The sequence below is a fragment of the Salvia splendens genome, chromosome 11, assembly GCF_004379255.2.
Source record: "Salvia splendens isolate huo1 chromosome 11, SspV2, whole genome shotgun sequence".
NCBI classification, from domain to species: domain Eukaryota; kingdom Viridiplantae; phylum Streptophyta; class Magnoliopsida; order Lamiales; family Lamiaceae; genus Salvia; species Salvia splendens.
In genome coordinates this window covers 29,472,695-29,495,000 of record NC_056042.1, presented here as the reverse complement: position 1 = coordinate 29,495,000, position 22,306 = coordinate 29,472,695, and the positions used below count along the sequence as shown (strand labels likewise).

Below are 22,306 nucleotides of genomic sequence, written 5' to 3'. Positions count from 1 at the left end.
TTTGTGATGATAAGATAATTTAGTTCTTCATTGTTGAAATAGCCATTTATGATTTGGCAGTGTATAAGTAAAAATAGAAGGTAAGTTGAGGTATTAATTGGGTTTTTCGTGAAAATGGGCAATGGATGCATTAACACTCACATAACCAAACTTGTTTAACTATATGATATCTTTGCAAACATATGACATTTTCTATGGTTTTGATAAAGCAAAAGTCTTATCCATATGATTTTCTTCAATTGTGATAATGACTTTAGATAACCAACCTCAGAATTATTCTGTGGACGTGCATTATAGTGAAGATGTCGTCATTTTAAAATAGATACTATAAGCTTACTAGACTTGCACTCATTTCACAAACATCATAAACTATAATCAAGTGTAAAAAAAAACTGACAACCTAATAAGTTACCCAATTTTCAGCCCGTTAGAAATGGGTACAATGAAACGGAAAAATTGGTAGTGGCAGACAAAAAGTGCAGCGTGCTGCTGTATCCAAGTATATTAATAAATAAATATTGTTTCAAAGAGCTTAATTAAGATGATGGAGTATATAAGACAATTCAAACTAAAAAATAACCCACATCAATATTTAAAAAAAAAATTGCAATCAATATATAAGTTATTTTATGGCCTACTCAATATTCATATCACCAATTAATTTTAAAATAAAAACCATAAATTTCTTTCACAATAAAAATACCATCATATTCCAAATGTTCTAGGATTTAAATAGTCATTTCAATTAGAGCATCTCCAATGGAGGCTAGCGGACCGGCTAGCCGATTCTCGGCGCTGGCCGGTCTGCTAGCCGAACCATTGTAGGCGGCGAGCGGAAAAACAGCGCTGGCCGATCGGCTGGCCGCCATTGTAGGCGGGCGATCGGCGAGCGATCGACTAACACTTTTTTTTAAAAAAAATCGAAACACTATATATACGCGATTTACACGTCATTTTCATTCGCAACACTTGTTTGAACGAGTTTTCTCTCTCACTTAATTTCTGTACAAGAGCAATAAAGCAAAATGGAGAACAACAACGAGTCTACTTTAGTGACGAGTGGGTCTCAAACTCCCATGGTACCCGTGGGAAGTGGATGGGGTCTAATGGCCGGGTACTACAACATGTACCCTTGGCAGCAGATGATGCCCGGGATGGCAGGGGATGCAGGGCGGTCAGGGGGTACCGGGGATGCAACCCGGGATGCAGATGATGCCGGGGTGGGCAGCCGGGATGCAGATGATGCCGGGGTGGCAGCCCGGGATGCAGGGGACGCGGGGGGGGGGACAATGTCTATCGCCCCAGTCTTAATTTTTTGACTGTTTCTTCGCACACATCGACCCCATCGGAGACGCAGTTCACTGGGTGTGAGACTTTCTCCTTAGAGGAGTTGGGGATAGATCTCGAAGATGTGGACACTCCCGTTCAAAGGGGGGGAGTAGGGCGGGTCGGGGCGCACCAAAGAAGAAGAAGGGCAAGGGGAAGGGCAAAAGGGTGGTCGGCGAGTCGTCGCAGCCGGTTGATGACGACAGCCCGGCACAGAGGAAGTGGACGGATGCTGAGAACGTCGCGCTGTCCAAGGCTTGGGTGAGTATTTGCAATGATCCCCTCCATTCGAACAATCAGAGGATCGTCAACTTGTGAGCTAAAATATCAGCAGCCTACAATCCATTTTGCCCGGATGGGAGGCCACACAGCGGGGATGAGTGCCGGAAGGGGTGGGACCGAATCAGGGCTGCGGTCTCTAGATTTTTGGGCTTGTACACCAACGCCCTCCGCATGCAGACCAGTGGCCAAACTGACGAGGACTGCATGAGGATAGCGGAGAAAGCCTTCCCCGTGCCCGGGCTTTATAAGGAGTTCACCTATTGAAACTGCTATGAGGTGCTGATGGACTCCGAGAAGTTTCGGGCAGGTGTCGATGCTGGCTGGCCAAAGAAGCAGCGACTGAACTATGCCGGTGATTACAGCGGCAGCAGCGGCGGTTCCCATGACCTCCGTGAGGATGTTCAGGAGTTCCCGTCCCCTCCATTGTTTACTCACCGCACTCGCCCGGTTGGTCAAAGGCGGGCGCAACGAGTAGCGAGGGGGGTCGCCCAGGGGTCCCAGGAGGTCCAGTCGGCATCCCCACTGTTGGCAAGTCACCAACCTAGCTCGCCTTCTTCGCGCGTCAACAAACGCGGGCTTAGATGCACAAGATCTTAGCTGAATGGAGGGCGGCAACTGACCCCGTGGAAAAGAGGTTTATTCACTCAATGCTCGAGAGTATGCGGGTCGATTTGGATGCCGCCTCGGCACAGTTGGGGGGCTCAGACGCGCGCTCAGATGCCTTAGATTTGGGGGTCCCGGATAGCGGCGACAACGACGGCCGACGGCGACGGCCACGAGGAGTGAGGCGGAGGCGGGGCTCGTGTGTGGAAGAGTTTTTTTTTAAATTAATGTAGTTTTTTTAATTAATGTACTTTTTTTAATTTTACTATTATTATTGAATTTTCCCGTATCTGTGTCGTAAATTTAATTCCGTATTTTGTGTGATTGTTAATTATTTATTTTTTATAATTTTGTTTATTGTGGCTAACTTATTGCTTGTCCTGATGATGTGACATGAGGAGTTTTTAGTGCTGATAATGTGGCAGGAGGAGTTTGTGGCTAGCCTATGGCTTGCCTATTACCATTGGAGATGCTCTTACTATTGACATGTATTAGGTATAATAAATTCTATCAATTATTTTTTAAAAACATTAATTTGATTTAGTAATGTGGTACTCCCTCTGTCAAATTCGAATGTCTATAATCTTGAGTGATATGAGATTTCAAGAGGAATTGTTAGATGGATTAAGTAGAGAGAAAAAAAGTATATTCAATATTTTAATGAGAAAGAGTAGAGATGGATTTATTTACAAATACATAATATAGAAAGTAGACATGAGTGTGATGGAAGGATTCCAAAATTTCAATAATTTCAGTCTTTCCGAATAATCTCTCCACTTATTTTCAACAATTTCTGGAGTAAAATGGGCCTTCTAACACATGTTCGCAAAGGACCCAAAACAACAAAATAATTTAAAGCCCAACTTTTGCTCTTCCAATGTGATATACCCAACCCAAGTCCAAAAGTATAAGATAAAAAATAGAATTCATTAAATTCGAAATTGTTAGAGCACTATTTAATTTAATAAAACTCGACGCAGCCGAACCTCATAAAACACATAAATATTAGGTGAGATTTGAGAAAGTAAAAATTATCTGATCACAAAAATCTATGGTACATATGCATCCCCTTCCTTACTTATTAATGCATACACCTATGTAATTCATGTAAAGTTGATTGTAAATTTGTAATAAAAATTCCATTTTTGTATCCTTGTATTTGATTTGTTCGAAATTAATAAACAAAAACATGATGACATTGCAATAAAAACGCTGGCATTTCCATAAATATAATGCCAAATACGTTGCCTTCCAGAGACAAGACAATTTGCTAGTTATATTTAGTTTAATCTTATTATTGAGATTTACTTTTAAATTGATTGATATCCTGGAAAACTGTTATTCATAATACTAGTGATCCTGGAACGAGTCTTCATAATTTGAACTAAATTAATTAATCCGATAGTTAGTATAGTAACTTTGTATTATATTGTAGGGATGTCAACCTAGCCCGAAACCCGCGGGTCGATCCGAATAACCCGGTAAAATCATAGGGTTAGAGCCGGAAAATCGCAGCCCAGATACAGAATAGGGCTACATGGGCTAACCCATTCGGGTCGGCGGGTTATGCGGCCTGGCCCAGATGGGTTGCGGGTTAGCCCATGGGTTAAGCATTTAAAATAAAAATATAATTAAAATTTTGGGTTATATACTTACATGAAGTATATATGGTAATTACAATATTAAACGCGACATTTATATGAAGTATATATGACAATTATGTATTCTCTCTCAAATTGAAAGTTAGTATTAATATAGATGTTATTAATATTTACTCATATTAAACGCCACATTACGTTTTTCCTCTCAAAAACAATCATCCAATTGAAGCTTCAAAAGTTATTAATGTAGAAGAATGTCATTCAACTCCATAGAGTTTATCTATACTATCTTTTTTAACTACTTAGAATTTATTTTTTGGTTATACAAAAGAATGTCATTCAATCCCTTTGAAATGCATGATTTCCGTTTAATTGTGTTGGATTCACGTGTGCTACTAATTAGCGATATGTTTATGTATTTTGTTTCAATTATCAATTGCTATTATTCTTTTTTTCTCTTGATCACTTTGATAATACTTTTTAATTTGCGACAATCTGTTTTTTATAAGGTAGAATATTTAAACCCGAATAGCCCATAGGTTAGCTCGAATCCCGAAGATTTAGGGTTAGAATCAAAAATTTATAACCCGAAAAATTCACAACCCGAATAATCCGCACCCAAATAGTCCGACAACCCGAGTGGATTGGCCCGAACCAGAGTGAGTTAGCCCAATTGAATCCCTATTATATTGGTATGATTAGAGTTTATATTTACGTAATGTAATCATATAAAGAAAGAAAAGTCCGCATGTACTCTACCTTAATAACTTCTAAAGTAAAAATATGTATAAATATTCGATAAAATAACTAGTATAGTAATAAATTCTGTAAAAGAATAACTCTCCAGTATCCGATCCCAGACCTGGTCCAACTGAAAATTAACACCATCAACTTGATGCATAAAATAATATTTTTTACATATAAACCACATGATCAAATGTAACATCATTGGACCTACTATAGTAACAAAAAGAATGGGGACTCATGTTTCTATTAAATATGATCATCTGTGCCAATAAACTCTTAGTCTTTCTTTATTAATGTTTTAATAAATTGTACTCCTATACATTTATATTGTTTGCGAAAGCTACCCTCAACTTGTAACGAATTCTCGAAACCTATAACAAATAAAGGGCATGGAAATACTAGCAGAGTAATAAATGGGAAGTGGCTTTGAAAAAATCGAAGGGTAATTTGGTAATTTTAGTACTCCATATGTCCCATAAAAATATGAGCATATGATATGGCACGAGAATTAAGAAAAAAATGGTAAAGCTCTTGTCTTGCCTACCCCACGTGTGGAAGTCTGATGTTCATTCCGGCTCACACGTGTGGCGGCGTATTAAAAATCTGAAACCCTCCCCTCCCCAGACCCATCTTAAGAGGGTGGGTGACTCATTTCTAATAGATACATCAACGATAATGCTGCTCCTTTCACCCATTCTTTAATTATTCCTCTCTCATTACCCATCTACGATACTTATAGGAATTTTCTTATTGGTCATCACCCATCTATGATCTATCTCGCCTACTACTGCTAACACTGCATCTACTACTCCCACGAATTTTCTTCTAAGAATTTTCTTATAGGTCATTATCCATCTACTATAATCCGTCGCAGACCGCTACTAGCCTACTACTGCTAACACTGCATCTACTACTTCCACGAATTTTCTTCTAAGAATTTTCTTATTGGTCATTATCCATCTACTATAATCCGTCGCAGACAGCTACTAGCCTACTACTGCTAACACTGCATCTACTACTCCCACGAATTTTCTTCTAAGAATTTTCTTATTGGTCATTATCCATCTATTATAATCCGTCGCAGACCGTGGTTGGGTGCGATTTGGTTTTGTCGTTCTCGCGTGAGTGGATCAAGCTATATGGAAGATAACTGAACCGGATGGATTAGTTAGCAAATGTCGTTGCCACTTGATCAAGGCGATCTCGCTCTTGCCAGCCAACCAATGTAATTTATATAACTCTCGATTTGCACTACTTTAGCAGTAAAGCGGCAAGTTCGGGGTCGATCCCACAGAGAAGTGAGTGTATCGAGTGTGTGCGTAGTGAATAGGGTTCGACTGCTGCCACGCTTTAATTTTGAGAGTTTTAACTACTGGGTTTACACTAGGCACAAAGTAAACTATTTACTGGATCAAGTCACTGATTACTATTGGATCAAGTAAACGTCAGGCTGAAAATAAGAACTCGACTCACTAAGCATGCTACGGAAAACTTGAAACTCCTTGCCATTCAACATGATTAAACACTTGGTCAAAGATTAAAAAGCTGAACTGAACTTGAAAACAGTAAACACGAGAACGAAAACAAAACAACTCGATTTTATACTAAAAACTCAGAACAGTACAGGGAACATGCGGAATGTAAAAAGTTCGAAACTTTAGCTACAATGCGAAATTTAAACTAAGCTAACTTTTCGGAGAATAAAGCAAGTAAAACCGAGAGGTCCTCGGCGGGAAACTCGATATAACACCGACAGATATCGAGAATTCTGTAGAGCTTCCTTCGGTCGCCCTTTCTAACTAAGCATTTCTCTATCTAAATTATCTCTTGAACTTGGAAACTAAACTAAAACGTAAACTAAACTAAATCGTCCACTAAAACGTCAAGGAGAGCTCCCTTTATTGTGGTGGCACATCCTCTATTTATAGGCACTTCACACAATCTCCATCTGGATAACGATCTTGGCAGAGGATATTCGCTCACGCTGTAAGCGAGCGACTTAGCGATTGCTACGTGCCTTCCTTCTAGAATGACGTCTCATGTATCAGCACGTGTCCCTCTTCTAGAACGTCGTCCTTGCTAACAGAATGATGCCCACCATCCAGCTAATTAGCCTCACGTGTCCTCCTTCTAGAATCCAGTGGTCCCCTCCTTAACTGCTTGATTACTCCCCTTGATCAACTCCCCGATTTTTGGCCTTTTTCGCATGTTGTACTTGCTTGATCAGTTTGGCCTTGTTGCCTTGGTCAAGCGGCATTCCTGTACAATTAACACTTACTTTTGCGCGATAAACCGATCAAATAGTGTACTTTTTACCCCTAAATCGATGCATGAAATAAGCCTTATCAGACCGCTACTAATATCGGTCATTATCCATTTACTATAATCCGTCGCAGACCGCTACTGCTAACGCCACGTCTACTCCCCCACTAGACCGGGGTAGGCAGGACTTAAACTCAAATATTTTGTATGTATGTATGTATGTATATGTAACAACATGATGAGTATATTGGCTGAAAGAAACGTATATAATGATAATGGTGGTTGTCAACATCAAAAACAGCTGCTCATAGTTTTGGTAGTCCCCCACTGGGAAAACGAGACGTTCATATTTATTTAAGAGCTACCAAAGACTATTCCCTCTTTTCTTGGTTCCAAATAAGTACCCATTAAACACATTTTTCCATCTCAACAACAATTTTTTTGTGGTCCCATTCATTTCTATCTTCATCGTCTTATTACTATCTATCATGTTGCCTCACAACTTGTGCCACATATTTTTTTTTGGGTACTCCTCTCATTTTTATAGTGTGAACAAAAGCTCACCTAATTTGATCGTAATATTCGATTTTCTTACTCATTAATTAGTAATTAGAATAAGATTAAAGAAAAAGGGAGTACTCCATCGGATAAAAAATATTTGATTCCATCGAAACACTTTTTTGCTAATAAGTACTTCGAATATTTTGATGCATTTTTTTTCAATTTATTCGTATCTTGTGAAAGGTGAGTTTTTACTCTTACTGTCTTACACAAATGAGATTATAATGTACGTTATTCCATGGGTGTATTTTGAATGCATATTTATTATAAGCACCTTGATGTATAATTCACATTGGTGTTTTTTTTTTCGTTTTTTTTGTCTATTCCCCTTATAATCATAAAAATGAACTCACAAATTATATGAAATTATTTTACTTATTTTTTTTGTTCGCCGCTATAAAATTATAGTAAAAAGGGAAATAAATAAATGTATAATGACTTGATAAATTTGATGACTCCTGTCATAAATTTTTAGTGTGATACATATGCTCGATCCTTTTCTATCCATACATGTAGCCTGTAGGTATGGATTAATTCCATTGACCAAAAAAGTTATACTTCGCTTCTAATTTTGATGATTGTAGCATTTCATAGTTTTTGGACATTGAGCTTAGCACAACCACCTCCGAGCCTAGCACATTGAGCTTAAGCTTGATTCTATATTTTTTTATGAAACGATGCAAAATGATATTAATTGTTTAAATCACGAGTCAGAAACAAATATCTTCCTAATTACCGGTGACCGAGTCATCATTAACTACCAAAATATGTGAAGTGTGACATGAATTAAAAATATTGAAAAATTGGAGTAACGAGAAAACGAAATTTGGAGATATATATTTTTCAATAAAATACTCAAAATAGTGATACTGATCAGTGATCAGAATGAACCCTATATCTAATCTACTTCTCATTGATGAATCTAGAGTAAATTAGTAAGTACAACTATTCCTATCACAAAGTATCCGAGCAAAACAAAAATCTTTAATTAATGGAGTACTACTATACAATAAGCTAGAGCTAGGGACAAGATGCCATATCTATTCACTATAGTTTATTTGAAATTGCAAGCTCTTTGTTAGAACTTAGAAATTATGTTGTGTCCACTGCAATATATCAACAATATGTTTTTAAACCAATCTCTTTCAGTCGGACCAATCAACATCTCTTGAAGTTTCAACCATGTTGGGTGTACCATATATAATCATCACTCTTGTTTACTACATTGTACTGTCCTATATTGAACTTGTAATCATAAAAAAGACAATATTTTTCCTTTCTGTCTAAGAATTACATGTAGCACAGAACAAACTCTAAAGGTAGTAAATTTTAGCACATGGTTTCACAAATTTGTGAAGGGAATAATTATTTCTTTTCACTTGAAGAATTAATTGGACTAATTCTTATTACTTCAATGCACATATCTTTGTCTCCACCCTTTTGTGGTAGTGGCAGAAGCTTCATTCATCCATTCGTTCATTGGGACAAATTTCATATTCCACATAATGTCTCTTTTTTATATGTGAAACAATTGTCAATCTGTACTTATTGCCATACAGGACAATTTATACTCTTATGGATTATTCTGATTCACATTTGGATATATGGCTGTGCTCTTAATGTTGTCAGTTTCTATACTACAAGAATTACAATTGACAAAAATACATATTTTGGTTTTTCTTTTATGGTTGCCTGGCTGCCTCTGGTACTCATTGCGTGTTCATTGGTTGTAATTTCATCATGGAAAAAAAGAATATTTTTTTCACCCTTCAAATTCCTCATTTATTTCCTATGAAAGAGAATTTCACTCTTTCTTTTTACTCATTTTCACTCTATTCATGGATATTCATGCTATCATGAGATGTTGGTGTAATAACATAGCAATTCTCGTTGAAAAGGTGAAACATTTAATTAGGAAATGAGGAACTTAATTGAAGGGATGGGAACTTTCTTGTTTCATATTTTAACTTTGATAGTTTACAACTAAAGAGGACACACGTTTATTATGTTACAAAGGGTTACTTTCCAATTAACAAACAAACCTTCATCTATTTTGTGGAGTACTTTTTAAAAACATTGCAATAATATCATTATAAATTGAAACGTTACACCACTATTAGAACAATCCAAGCATCCTATAATAATTTTAAATTAGTAAAACTTCATGCATTAATTAATAATTAATCTCTTATAAAAAGGATTATTGAAAATATTTTTTCAAAACAAAAATTTTCTCTTTATCTTCCTCCTCCACCGTCGCCGGCCTCCACCCCGCCGTCCCCTCCTCCACCGCCTTCTTTGAGCTCATAGTGTGTGGGGACCGACTCTTTTTCCAAAAACAAAATTAGGTTTAATCAAACATAAATCACCATTGTGCCTCTTTCGCCATAATTTGGGTCCTTTTTTCGAGGTAATAATTTCGGTTTCCTTCCTCCCATAACTGATTCTAATGAACATCTTTTATCATTAATTCATTATGGTACTTCCATTATGCTTGTTGCAAATTGCTATTAGTACTAATATACTCAATAATACAAATAATTCCATTGAATTCTATCAAAATATACTAACCAATTAGTGGCGGCATGCATCATCATCAACATCCAACCATATGAAACAACAATTCTGAAAAAAGAGATACGAACAAAAGCCAAAAGGTCCATAATCCTTCCCTATATAGTACAACATCGTTAGGTGTCAAATATTATGAAAATTAACATTAAACCTTTCGAAATCACTAAGGTCACCAATTTGTGTACTATAGTTGCTATACAAAAATACTACGTTTAGTACGATCCAAAAACATAAAACTAATAGTAATAATCAGCAAGCGAGATTATGAAAACACTTTTCTCCTATATATTATTATACATGTGCAATGCTTAACTTTCACTAGCTCAACTCTCTGTTAATAAAAAGAAAAGAAAAGAAAAGAAAAAAGAAAGAGGGGTAGAGTACAAATGATAAGTTTTGTAGGTATATTAAATATATAGAAAGTTTGGTGAAAGTGAAGCGAGGTAGAAGAATAGTGTGAGGATGAAGAGAACGACCCTTTTTCTTTCTCCTTTCATTATCCTCTCTCCCTCTCTCTCTGCCTTGTCTCATCCCCAACACCGTCCCTTCCTCTAAGATTCCATTTTCCAGCACCAAGATCAAGATCAATTCTCCGGAAAGTGATGTTTCCACGCTTCGATTCAACCCTCATCTTAAGGTACTTCAAAATTAAATTAGTTTTGTGTTAATTCACAAAATTAAAATAGGAACACATAAGTAATTCTTGAAATTAGATATTGTGCTGATTAGTCTTCTCTTGTTTTCTTGTTAGAGATCAAAGAGTATGAAATAGGGGTTGTTGGAAACAAACCTAAAAAACAAAAAAATCAGTCAATCAAAAAGGATTTTGTTTATCCACAAATTCATGTCACAAAGCTTCCAACAAAGCGTCTACACCTTCCCAAATGCATACGAACGATCCGCTGCCGCGAGCAACTGGGTGATAAGAGAGCAAGGCGGCTTCGATGCGCCGCCGCCGCCGGCGGCGCCGTTCGACGCCGGAGGTATGCTCACGGAGATCATAAACCGCCGCCACGGCGATCAGATCCAGAAACAGCAGCTCGATAACGAGGTGAGTGTTGACAAATTTTCACTATAATTTCATGCGATTAAATCAATCACAGCTCTTGAATTCCCTTTTTGATGAATTTTGAAGCAGCTCTCTTTCATGAATCATCCACAAGCTGCTAAAGCCGCGGCTTCGTCTAATCTGGAAGGGTTTCACTTAATTAGCCCTATTAATCCTCCTTCCGACATGCCGCCGCCGCCTCAGATGAGCTGGATCCCGAGCAGCAGCGGCGGCCGGGGACACGAGGCGGCGGCGAGGGTGTTGGAGGGGCAAGGGCTGTCTCTATCTCTCTCTTCTCTGGAAGGCAACAAATTCGAGAAAATGAATGTGGGAAACGGCGAATTATACTTCCATGGAAGCAATCCGTATGTGCTGGGAGATGTTGCGACAAATCCGATGCTGTTTGGGTCGCCGAGGATGGTGTCGGAACACGAAAACCAGAATCTTCATTTTGGCTATGTTGAATCTACAAGAGGCACGAATTTGGTGAGGAATTCAAGGTATTTGAAGGCGGCACAGGAATTGCTAATGGAATTTTGCTGTGTGGGAAGAGGGAATAATCAAATTGTGAAGAAACAAGATAGAAACCCTAATTCAGACAACGGTGGAGGTTTGTCTTCTTCAAAGGACCACTACACCTTATCCCCTTCTGAAAGAACTGAATACCAGAGAAGAAAATTCAGGCTTCTCTCCATGCTTGATGAGGTTAAATTATCTTCCTTACAGCTGCTACCTAATCAATGATTGAAGTAGGAAAATTAATTTGAATATTTCATAATAATTGACACTATTATATGATAAAATTAAATAATTTTTGTAAAGTGGTGGAGTGCAGTTGGGGGTACATGTCTAATGAAGAACGACATGCCTCCATTACAGGTTATAAAAATTTAATTGCAGAATTATTTTAATATATCTTGAGAAGGGGACCATGGCATCTTTTTAATCCTGAATTTGTTAAATAATACCTAGTGCTATTGGTTTAATCTGACTTTTTCTTAAAAGGAGTAAAAAGACATTCATTCTTCAAGTGATTATGCTCCTGTACGTTTTTTGAAGCTTTTATCAAATCACACACGCACACACATATACATACATGTATTAAAATATAAATTAATAATTTACACTGAATCATTTGTGTTTTTCTCCTGATCACATGCAATCAATCAATGCCATAATATTAAAGCCATTGTCACAACTTTATTTAGACATTCCTTCTGCCGGAAAAGCTTCACACATTGCACTTGGACATGACTTTAGGTCATTTTTTACTACTCTTACTATATAATTAAATTGTTAATTTCGGAGGACAGGTGGAGGGCCGGTACATGAGGTACTGCGAGCAGATGCAGGCGGTGGTGAACTCGTTCGACGCGGTGATGGGGCAAGGGGCGGCGGCGCCATACACGGGGCTGGCGAGGGTGGCGATGTCGCAGCATTTCCGGAGCTTGAAGGATGCGGTGGCGCGGGAGATGAAGGCGTGCTGCGAGGCGCTGGGGGAGAAGGAGGTGCAAGGGGGGGTCACCAAGGGGGAGACGCCGCGGCTCAAAGTGGTGGAGCAGAAGTACCGGCAGCACAAGGCGCTGCAGCATATAGGGATCATGGATCCGGAGTCGTGGCGGCCACAGCGGGGGCTGCCGGAGCGGTCTGTCACCATCTTGAGGGCCTGGCTCTTCGAGCATTTCCTCCATCCGTATGTCTCTCTCTCTCTCTTTCACTCTTACACGCATTAATGTATGTAAAGTGCAATCTTGATTACTTTGCTGTTTTGTTTGGTGTGGGGCTCGTGATAATTGAGATGAATCTGTGAAATATTTTTACTCAAATTAAAGCACTCAAGTGGGAGTTAATTGTACTTATATACGTATAATGAATACTATACTAAAATTCATAACTGAGTTGCACCTAAAAAACGTACTCAACTAAAATTCAAGGACGTAAATGGAAATGTTCATAAAAACAAAAGATTAAGACGTAGTCGATTGACAAATACTATGTCCTTACTCAACTTAAGGGATGCTTTTTTGTGCTTTAAATCTTGGTTATGTTTTAAATATCTAAAGCAAATAGTTGTGTCTCCAATTTTGTGTCATTTGTAAGAAGAATTTGTTGTAGTCACTATACTAATATATATACTATAAATTGGTATACACTACAAATACTTACAAAAGACACAAAAATAGAGACGCGATTACTTGCATTAAAACTTCTTAGAAAAATTATTACAATTTAGGATGCGCAATCAATCTTTTGTTTTTCTAGAAAGCTTGTATGTGTGTCCATTAATTTTAGTTGTAACATGTTTTTTGAAATGTTGCTAGTATATTTAGAAATATAAAGTATCATCCTTAATTAATATCATTAAGAAATATCCTTAGCCGATAACTCGTTTAATGTCCAATAATTACATCAAAATTTGTAATAGAACAAAAATACCATTTTTTTAAAAAAAATTATGATTTGAAATGGAGAACATAGGTTCTTTAGTAACACACTTTTCCTTTAATCAGTTAATTAATAGAGTAGATGAGATGAGTGGTTTCATTCAGGAGAATCTGGAGTGGGACACGTGGTGACTTGATTTTGTTTATCTGATTAATTAATTTTGTTAGATTTATGGGAAAAGGGAGAGCTAAGATTGTTTAATATTGTCTCAGCTATCCAAGTGAAGCAGACAAACATTTGCTGTCGCGACAGACAGGTTTATCAAAAAATCAGGTACGAGCTCATTATATCTTCTGTATATCAAAATCGCTGTGTCATCTGTGGTGAAAGGGATATCTCATGTCTAACTTCGTTTTGCGTGCTTATTTGTGATCTATCTTGGATCCCAACTTCAAACTGCACATTCATTTAAGATTTAATAATTGATATAGGAAATTTATTGGAGTGTCTGACATAATTTCAAATGCAAAAGTTAATAGATTGTGCATGGAATTGAACAAAGATAGCATCTCACAATTAGATTGCAATGTTGCTCCAGTTAATTAAGTATCTAGCTATATCTATATTGGTTATATCTACTTTGAAATACATGAGATATCATATATATTCGACAGTTTTAATTGGAGTAATGAATTACTGCTATTTGCACTAATGTAACAATTATTCTCAAATTCATTGGGCGATTGAAATGTAGACTGAATAAAATTCATCTTATATGAGAGATGTATCTTTATTAGTATAATTTTTATTCGTACAATGTTGACATTTTTCTTGATTTATGACCTCATTTTTAATTTATTTTCGATTATAATAATGAGGCATAAATAAAAGAAGAAGAAAAGAGCAGGTCATAAACTGCTATTAGCCCTTCTTCCTATTATTAATTACTAGAATACTAGTATAGAATAATGTTATCAATATTAATATTGGTCTTATTAATTCTTTTAACCCTATTTATAGGTCATGTGCAGTTTTTTCCTCAACCATTTTGTTTTCATGTGGAAGACCTTTTCCCCAATTGTTTCAGTTTCTTTATTTGAAATTTGTACTATAAAATTTATTTTTTATTTAAGTTTCATAGATAGAATTGATCTTTCTTCTAATACAATAAATATTGGACTACACTGTATTCTTATAAATTGATTTATGAAATATTTTATTTACTAAAAAAATACTCCAATAAACTGATTTATTGGAGTAAATGAATAATGTTACGTTTTCAAAAGTAAAAAACAAGCGCATTCCTGAATGATTGAAAATAAATATCATGGGGAAGGGAATAAATGACTAATTTCAGGGTCATAGGAATTGGATTGAGTATATGAACGTGGAAATGTGATTTCATTCTCTCTACAATATATATTGAGTGATTTTGAGTAGTGGTAGAAGATATTAATCCATGTAAAATGAGATTTTTCAGAATTTCCCTCAAAATATATACCCATCATAGTTTCAGAAAATTAAGGCATGGTGTTGAAACATTTTATGCAATTAGTCCTTGTATATATGTTGTGACTTGCAATTAGCAGCCTTAGTATGAAATGTTTTCACTATGCCTGTAAATTTTTTTTGCAGTCTGTCACATTTAGAAGAGAAAAAAGAAAAGAAAAAAAGGACATTTGGCATTTGCAGACTTTTTCTCTAGTGATCATTTGCATGAACCCATTTGTTTTTGTGCATTAAATTTCGACCGAACATAACTCAGTGTTGCAGAAAATTAATTATGTCTTTTCTCTCTCTGTCCTTCACAGGTATCAAATTGGTTTATAAATGCTAGGGTTCGACTTTGGAAGCCGATGGTGGAAGAAATGTACCAACAAGAATTCCAAGAAGCTTCAGCTGCAGATAAAATTGACAAACCCTCTTCAGAAACCGCCGCCCCGAAAACGGACCCTTCGGTATCCCGGAAGCCGGGGAAGCAGGCGGCGGCGGGAGGCGGCGCGGCCTCCTCGTCCACCGCGGACGAAATGATGATGCCGACCGAGTACCGATGTTTCATGGAGAATCCTGAGATGGGGTTGGAGTCGGAGTTCAGCGGCGGAAGTGCGGGGACGCAGGCTGCCGGAGAAGTTTCGCTTACGTTGGGACTCCGGCGGTCGGAAAATGTGCCGATTAATATGAGCCATCTCTCAGTTAGGGACTTTGAAGCTTATTAGTAGTGATTGCTGATTATTGAGTTATTGAAAAGCATCCATCGGCATTTTATTATTACTCTTATGTGACATTATTGATTTTATCAAAAGTACAAAGTGCGTGTAATAAGTAGTAATGTAATTGTATAGATCCAGTACGTTAGATGAAATGATTTTGCCTATTATATACTCCCTCCATTGTTTAAATGTTGATGTAATTTAATTGCTAACTGCACATATCCTATAAATTTAAAACTATAATCTTGATTATTAGATTTCTAAATTTGATAGTCACACCATGTCAATCCGTTAACGCTATATTGACATTTCTGGTTAACGTTATTTGTTATAGGTTGACATCAAATTTATAAATCTAGTTATCTAGATTTTAGTTTGTAGTCTTTTGTAAAGATGTAGTAGTATGTACAGGACCCTAGTAGTAAAAATAATAAATATTAAATAAAATACTAGTATGTTATAATTTAGAGTATATGAAGAATAAGATTTGCACATTTTGAATAAAATACTAAGATGATTGGGAAAAATTGCACATGAGATGACTTCACTGACCATTTTTGCTTCTAGATGCTCATTCTGAAGAAGCACAACACCATAATTATATAATACTTAATATCTCAATCATCTATTTTAATCTCAGAAATCTTTAAAAAGTTATGAATCGTCTTCTTTATTTTCTTAAAAAATGGTGTTTTTAGTGGGGAAATATCGATCCCTTTTATTTCACTTTAGTAGCATATTCAAGGAAAGGGGTGAATGGAGGGTATAGACAAATAACCATAGGGTGTGATCAAATACTAACTTTTTACAGTAATAATTAATAATTAAATATCAATTTTGTATGTTAAAAATATCAACACAAAGACATAAATTTATCAATCTTTCTTGTGTTGATAAATTATGTCTTTGTATTGATATTTAAATTTACATGTTGTATTGATATAATTATGTCTTTGTATTGATAATTTTAATACACAAAATTGAAAGTTATTAGTTATTACTATAAATTAGTTAGCACACTAACACACCCCCCAATAACCATATTTATATTTATTCATAAAAACTCATCATGGTTTTCGTTAAGGTAATACTCCCTGGAGGAGTACTTTCTTCCCTTGAATTTCACTATTTAGAAAAAAATATATATATACCTTTTCCAAAAGCTAAATGAAAAGTTTACCTTCTTTATTTACTCCCCCTTAAAGCATCACTATAAGAGAAGAGGTAAATTAAAACATATACACAAAAATAATTATACCATATTTACCTTGTGTGTTGAGAAAATATAAATATACATCTTTAAAATTGAAGAATGTATAATATCTTCTCAAATATCTTCTTATTGGAGAAGAATCGTTTATGAATAACAAGTATATATGATAGTTATTTCTATTTACCTTTCTATTTATTTTTTTTACCTTTTAGTTTACTACCTTCCTTGAAGATCCTTTAAAATTCACAAAAATTGCAATCAATATATTTTTTTTGTAGGCTTATTATCTACTCCACATTGGAGTATATTTATTACTATATTAAAAACATACTCCAATGAAGATTACAAAATAAGTATGGTAGTCCAACTGTTAACCCATGGAGTAAACAAAATCTACGAAAAGCCCAGCAGCATTAAACTGAATCCGGCCCAATGTAAAAGTTACTACTCATACTTAACTGAGAAAATAAATAAATTCACTCGTTGCCATCTCTCTCGACTACTCCCACACTCGCACTCTATCGAGATTCAACAATTTCTCAATTCCACTCTCTGTAATTCTTCTTATCAAATTTCTGGTGAAACTCACCAATCTACAGCCACCACCGCCACCTCCTCAGCCCCCGTTTCTTCCCTCATTCTCGGCCGAACGATCATCAACAAAATTGGCGCTATAGCTGCAATTCACTCGCGCAAGCACGACACCTCCTGGCCTCTGCCTCCGTGGCATATTCTCTTCTCAGCCTCAACTCAAAAACAGCGAAAGCCTAACTCGTAAGCTCTGTAAAACTCGTCAATCTCTGCAGCGGCGGCCGGCGATCGGCAATGTCGAGCAACGGCGTCCCAATATATGTCTCCGGCGACGACCCCGAAGACCCCTCGAGACGTATGCGGCCTCGGGTCCGACGGAAGCGCAAGAAGCCAGGCGTTAGGAGCTGGCCTGATTTCACCCGAAGAATCATCGCCAAGCTTCCCAAGTGGTTGCTGGCGCTGTGTCTCCTCTTCATTGTCTGCATCTGGATTTACGGGGCCATCAAAATCGGCGATGGAGAGATCCGTAGGCCGCCACCGGCCAGGAAGTCGGATCACGCAGCTACTCAGAGTAGTAAAGAGAAGCCGTTGGGGAATTTGAACAAACTAGATCCTACCACTAGGGTAGTTGGGGGCGTAAGAGAGCGTAAGTCGTAGTAAATCCTAATTTCTATTTTTGCTGCAACTTATCCCCTCCTTCTGCGAAACATTGATGCAAATTGTGCTCCGTGGTTTATGCTGTGTGTGTTTTGTCATAGTTATTGAAACGTAGTGATTGCTTCTTATGCTTGCAATGAACACTTAAATGATGTCTAGCTACATTGTCGAAGTTAGGAAACTTTTCTATAGCACTATCCAGTTTATGAGTTAAATGCAAAAGGTACATCACATAATAGTAATTTGGAGGCTTGAAGGTTACACTTAGGTAATCACATGGTCTATGATTTGGATTGGAATTATACTGATATGAAGCATTGGGAGCAGAAACGTTCTCTTTTATGTCTTACTGACATCTATTGTACCAGTGGAAGAAGCAATTTGGATGAAAATCTGATTTCACTATTGATAGTGTGTGATTGTCTTATTTGGGAAATAGCCCAAGGGAACGTTTAGTCTGAGTGATAGAATCGATTGATAAAACAGATGATTGAGTATTTGAAGGATAAGGGTCAAGGTCATTGGTCTATACCCTGACCCGATGTAAAAATGGGATCAGTTCTTTGGGATTTGGTGGAATGATTTGGATCTAGTTCATGGTCTATTAGAAGTAGAAGGCACTCAAACAAGCTGAAATTTAATCGATCATCAAAGTAAACTGTGGATTAACTTGGATTAATTGTTATGACAATTACCAGCTGGTTTATTAATCCTATGACTCTTTTTTTGGAATTATGTCAGGATGTTTGAAGCTTCTACCACCTGGAGAACTTGAGCTTCTGAAAATTCCCAATCCTATGGACTCTAGAAGTTCACTAAAAGAGTTGGTGTATGCGACGGAGACCAATGGAGCCAGTAAAGAAGGAACGTTTAACTTATCCATGGTATATTTGGAGGGTTCAAGATTTAATTTATTCTCAGGAAACCAAACACTTGAACAGAGAGACCAAGAGTTTAAGGTAATAAGTTCTATCTTGCCCCTCTGTTGTTAAACAAACTGAATGTCAACTTATGGCATTGTTTTGTACTCTAGAAGAGGACTAATCTGCATCTTAAGTTGGCGAGACATTCAGATTATGGTCTATGGTTTGGTACCTCTAAATATAGAATACATATCTATCAGACCTAGTCTTATTTTGGTGCAATTAGTTTATCACAAATCTTACCATATGATAGGTGACTGAAAAGGCTAAGGCCCACTGTGGGTTCTACAGTGAAATTGGAGGATTTAGGATTTCTGATGAAGACAACAGTTACATGAAGACTTGCGAAGTGGTGGTCTCTACCTGTGCATTTGGTGGTGGAGATGATCTTTATCAACCTATTGGAATGTCAGAAACTTCACTTCAGAAGGTTTTCATCTTATATACAGAAAAGTAATTGGAGATTGTATGATATTGACTCACACGTATGAGTATGGTCATGATTGAATTTTAACATAAATGGATCCAGGTTTGCTATGTGGCCTTCTGGGATGAAATTACTCTAGCAACACAGGAAGCACAGGGGAACAAAATTGATGAAAGACGTTTCATTGGGAAGTGGCGTGCCATAATTGTTAGAGACTTACCCTTCAGAGACCAAAGATTGAATGGAAAAGTACCGAAGGTATGAAACTCTGAAATTCCTTTCCTTTATGCAAGTCACTATTGTATCATACCAGGTATAACTAGTTTATCGACAACTTGTCCACAGCTGAAACATAATTGTTTTTTTCTCCTGTCTGTATCCAAAGTTTGATATCAACTGAATTTAGCCCCTTTGGCACTTTGGTCTAGGCTTAACTATGAGTGGCATTAGTGTCCTCCTGCTGACATCTTGAATGCTCGTAATGATATGGAAAAAAGATTTAAGAGTCTTGTGGTTAATTTCCAATGAAGGTCATGTTGGAGGAGAAATTTTTCCTGTAATAACTATTTCATACAAATAGAGAAGCCAAGAATATCTTGTGCTTATTCTGCAATTTTTTAATGCATTTTTTTTCTTTCTGTGCTGTTTTTAAGAGCATTGTCCACAACTGTGGAAGTAAAACTAAATTTCCACCCTGTATAGGAAGCCACATGCAAGATAGGATATGCATCTCCACCTCCACCATGGTGGAGGGCAAACAAAGGAAAAAACCTGGAAAAAATTATCTAAGATTGTCATGTTATGTCTTCTTAGGTTTAAAAGAAAAATGCCTCCTTTATTATTGTACATGGGTGATTGCATCAATAATTCTAGCACATGAGTAATTCTTCTCTGTAGAATACAGTGTTATATTTGAGGGGTAATTGTGCCTAGTACACAGACTTTCACATGATACTGGTTTTTCACAAGAGCTATAAATTCCACGTACAAATGCATAAACTTTCTTCTTTTTTTTTTCTCATTTTTTGCACGTGGACGTTTTCAGCGAGATATAAGCCAAAGTGGAGGCTGGAATGACACATTGAACGAAACAATTTACTCATAGTCAAATTATGTCATTTGGCACCGCCGGCTGTTTAATTTAATCCATGCTGGCATTCCGGCCTCCACCTCAGCTTAGATCTTGTTAAAATGTGAAAAATGATTAAAATTGAAAGTTCGAGTATTTATAGGATGATTTATAGTTTATGTGCAAAACCATAATTGTGTTAGAGTTTATGTATTTTGGCGCAATTACCCCTATATATTATTTACGTGCTGCTGTTTTTTTAGATTGGTGGACATTTATATTAACTCTTTTGTGAATTATTATCTCTTTATCCAGATGCTTGCCCATCGTCTTTTCCCAAATGCTAGATATTCCATTTGGGTTGATTCTAAGTCCCAGTTCCGGAGAGACCCTTTGGGTGTATTGGAAGCCTTACTTTGGCGTTCAAATCATGAACTTGCAATTTCAGAACATGGTGCTCGTAGTAGTGTGTATGATGAGGCAAAGGCTGTTGTCCATAAAAATAAGGCGACCCCAGCAGAGGTGGGGGTCCAGTTGGCACAGTATCGCCGTGATGGTCTTCCCGAAGATAAGAGGTTTAATGGGAAGAAAGGTATTGTGTTTCTGGCTCGCATCTATTCCATCACCATACTAGATAGGGTTAAGAGTTTTCAGAACATGATGAGTGGAATTTGCTGCCAAGACTCTTAATAATATTATCTACTTACAGTAGCTTCAAAAAAATCTAACTGTCTACTTACAATTAACATTTTGTGGATGAAAATCATCATATATCTTTCAAAAGCATAATTGTTTGTGCAAGAGGTAGTCTAATCATTTCATTGTATGGTTTTTTCGTGTTGAAGGAGTAATCTTTGGGTTGTCTTGTACGGAGTATTTCTTGTGTAACTGCAAGCTACAGTTTCTGTGTACATCATTTGTTAAATTTAGCTCTTGGCAACATATTTTGTTAAGACAGTAAGTAGCATCTTATTTCTGAATACAGTAGGGATAATTTTATGGTTTTGTGTGTGCAGCACTAGCAGAGGCTTCAATAATCGTGAGGGAGCACACTCCAGTGACGAACTTGTTCATGTGTCTTTGGTTTAATGAAGTCGTTCGCTTCACTTCACGTGATCAACTAAGTTTCCCCTACGTCCTATGGCGACTCAAGGGTTTAACACGCATCAATATGTTCCCTGTCTGCACCAGAAAGGATCTTGTAAATAGTATGGGTCACATACGCAAGGCAAAGCCCCTCACAAGCTAATACACTCTGTTCCTTGCGATAACCAAGGGGGCCTAGTTTAGCAGATTGGACATCCTCGTTCGGCATATGTATCTGCAAAGAGATCATGTAAGCAGGATACATTTTTGTATTCTTTTCTTTTTTTCTTTTTGGACTTCAATACCTTAACCTTGTCTTGTTTTTTTCACAATTATGGGATTTGGGGATGGTGTTGGACATTTGTTATTGTAAATTTGATTGTTAGGTTATTCATACCAAACCATTTGACCTTCCGTTAAATTTCATTTTTTACCTTTAATTGTGCAGCTTGGATTAAATTCATGAGTGAAGTACTTATCTTTTTTTATACTCTTATCTTTTTTTATACTCCATTAGTTCCACTGAAGATGACTCATTACTAAAAATAGAAATATTTTTTTCTCTATTTTATTCATTCTTTTTTATTTTATTAGCGGTTGATTTTCACCCCAAAATATAATCTAAAACATATTTTCACGTTTTTGTAATGAAGGATATTTTTTGGCTTACTCAAAAAAAGACCAAAATGATAATATCTTCTCTCTTTCTACTTCTTTCCCCTAATTCTTTTCTCTCTCTCTTCCAATATAACGTATAATCACATGTGTACGTGGATATATATATAAAACTAGTTTTTTCGA

At 36.7% G+C, this 22,306-nt stretch overlaps 2 protein-coding genes across 3 annotated transcripts; both read left to right on the top strand.

Moving 5' to 3' along the window:
* Positions 1-10,307: 10,307 nt before the first annotated feature.
* LOC121755294 (BEL1-like homeodomain protein 4) lies at positions 10,308-15,766 on the top strand. 2 transcript variants are annotated; one of them, XM_042150597.1, is made up of 6 exons: positions 10,308-10,593; positions 10,710-11,007; positions 11,092-11,709; positions 12,318-12,697; positions 13,662-13,722; positions 15,201-15,766. In XM_042150597.1, the coding sequence occupies exons 2-6, from the start codon at positions 10,801-10,803 to the stop codon at positions 15,603-15,605; spliced, it is 1,671 nt and encodes a 556-aa protein (XP_042006531.1). In that variant the 5' UTR covers positions 10,308-10,593; positions 10,710-10,800; the 3' UTR covers positions 15,606-15,766. The 2 variants fall into 2 exon arrangements, with proteins under 2 accessions (XP_042006531.1, XP_042006532.1); XM_042150598.1 differs by having other exon boundaries at positions 10,311-10,593; positions 10,708-11,007; positions 11,095-11,709.
* Positions 15,767-17,310: 1,544 nt separating this feature from the next.
* On the top strand, positions 17,311-21,945 carry LOC121755301 (probable hexosyltransferase MUCI70). Its single transcript, XM_042150611.1, has 6 exons — positions 17,311-17,989; positions 18,742-18,959; positions 19,177-19,353; positions 19,453-19,608; positions 20,735-21,011; positions 21,436-21,945. The coding sequence occupies exons 1-6, from the start codon at positions 17,638-17,640 to the stop codon at positions 21,666-21,668; spliced, it is 1,413 nt and encodes a 470-aa protein (XP_042006545.1). The 5' UTR covers positions 17,311-17,637; the 3' UTR covers positions 21,669-21,945.
* Positions 21,946-22,306: the final 361 nt, after the last annotated feature.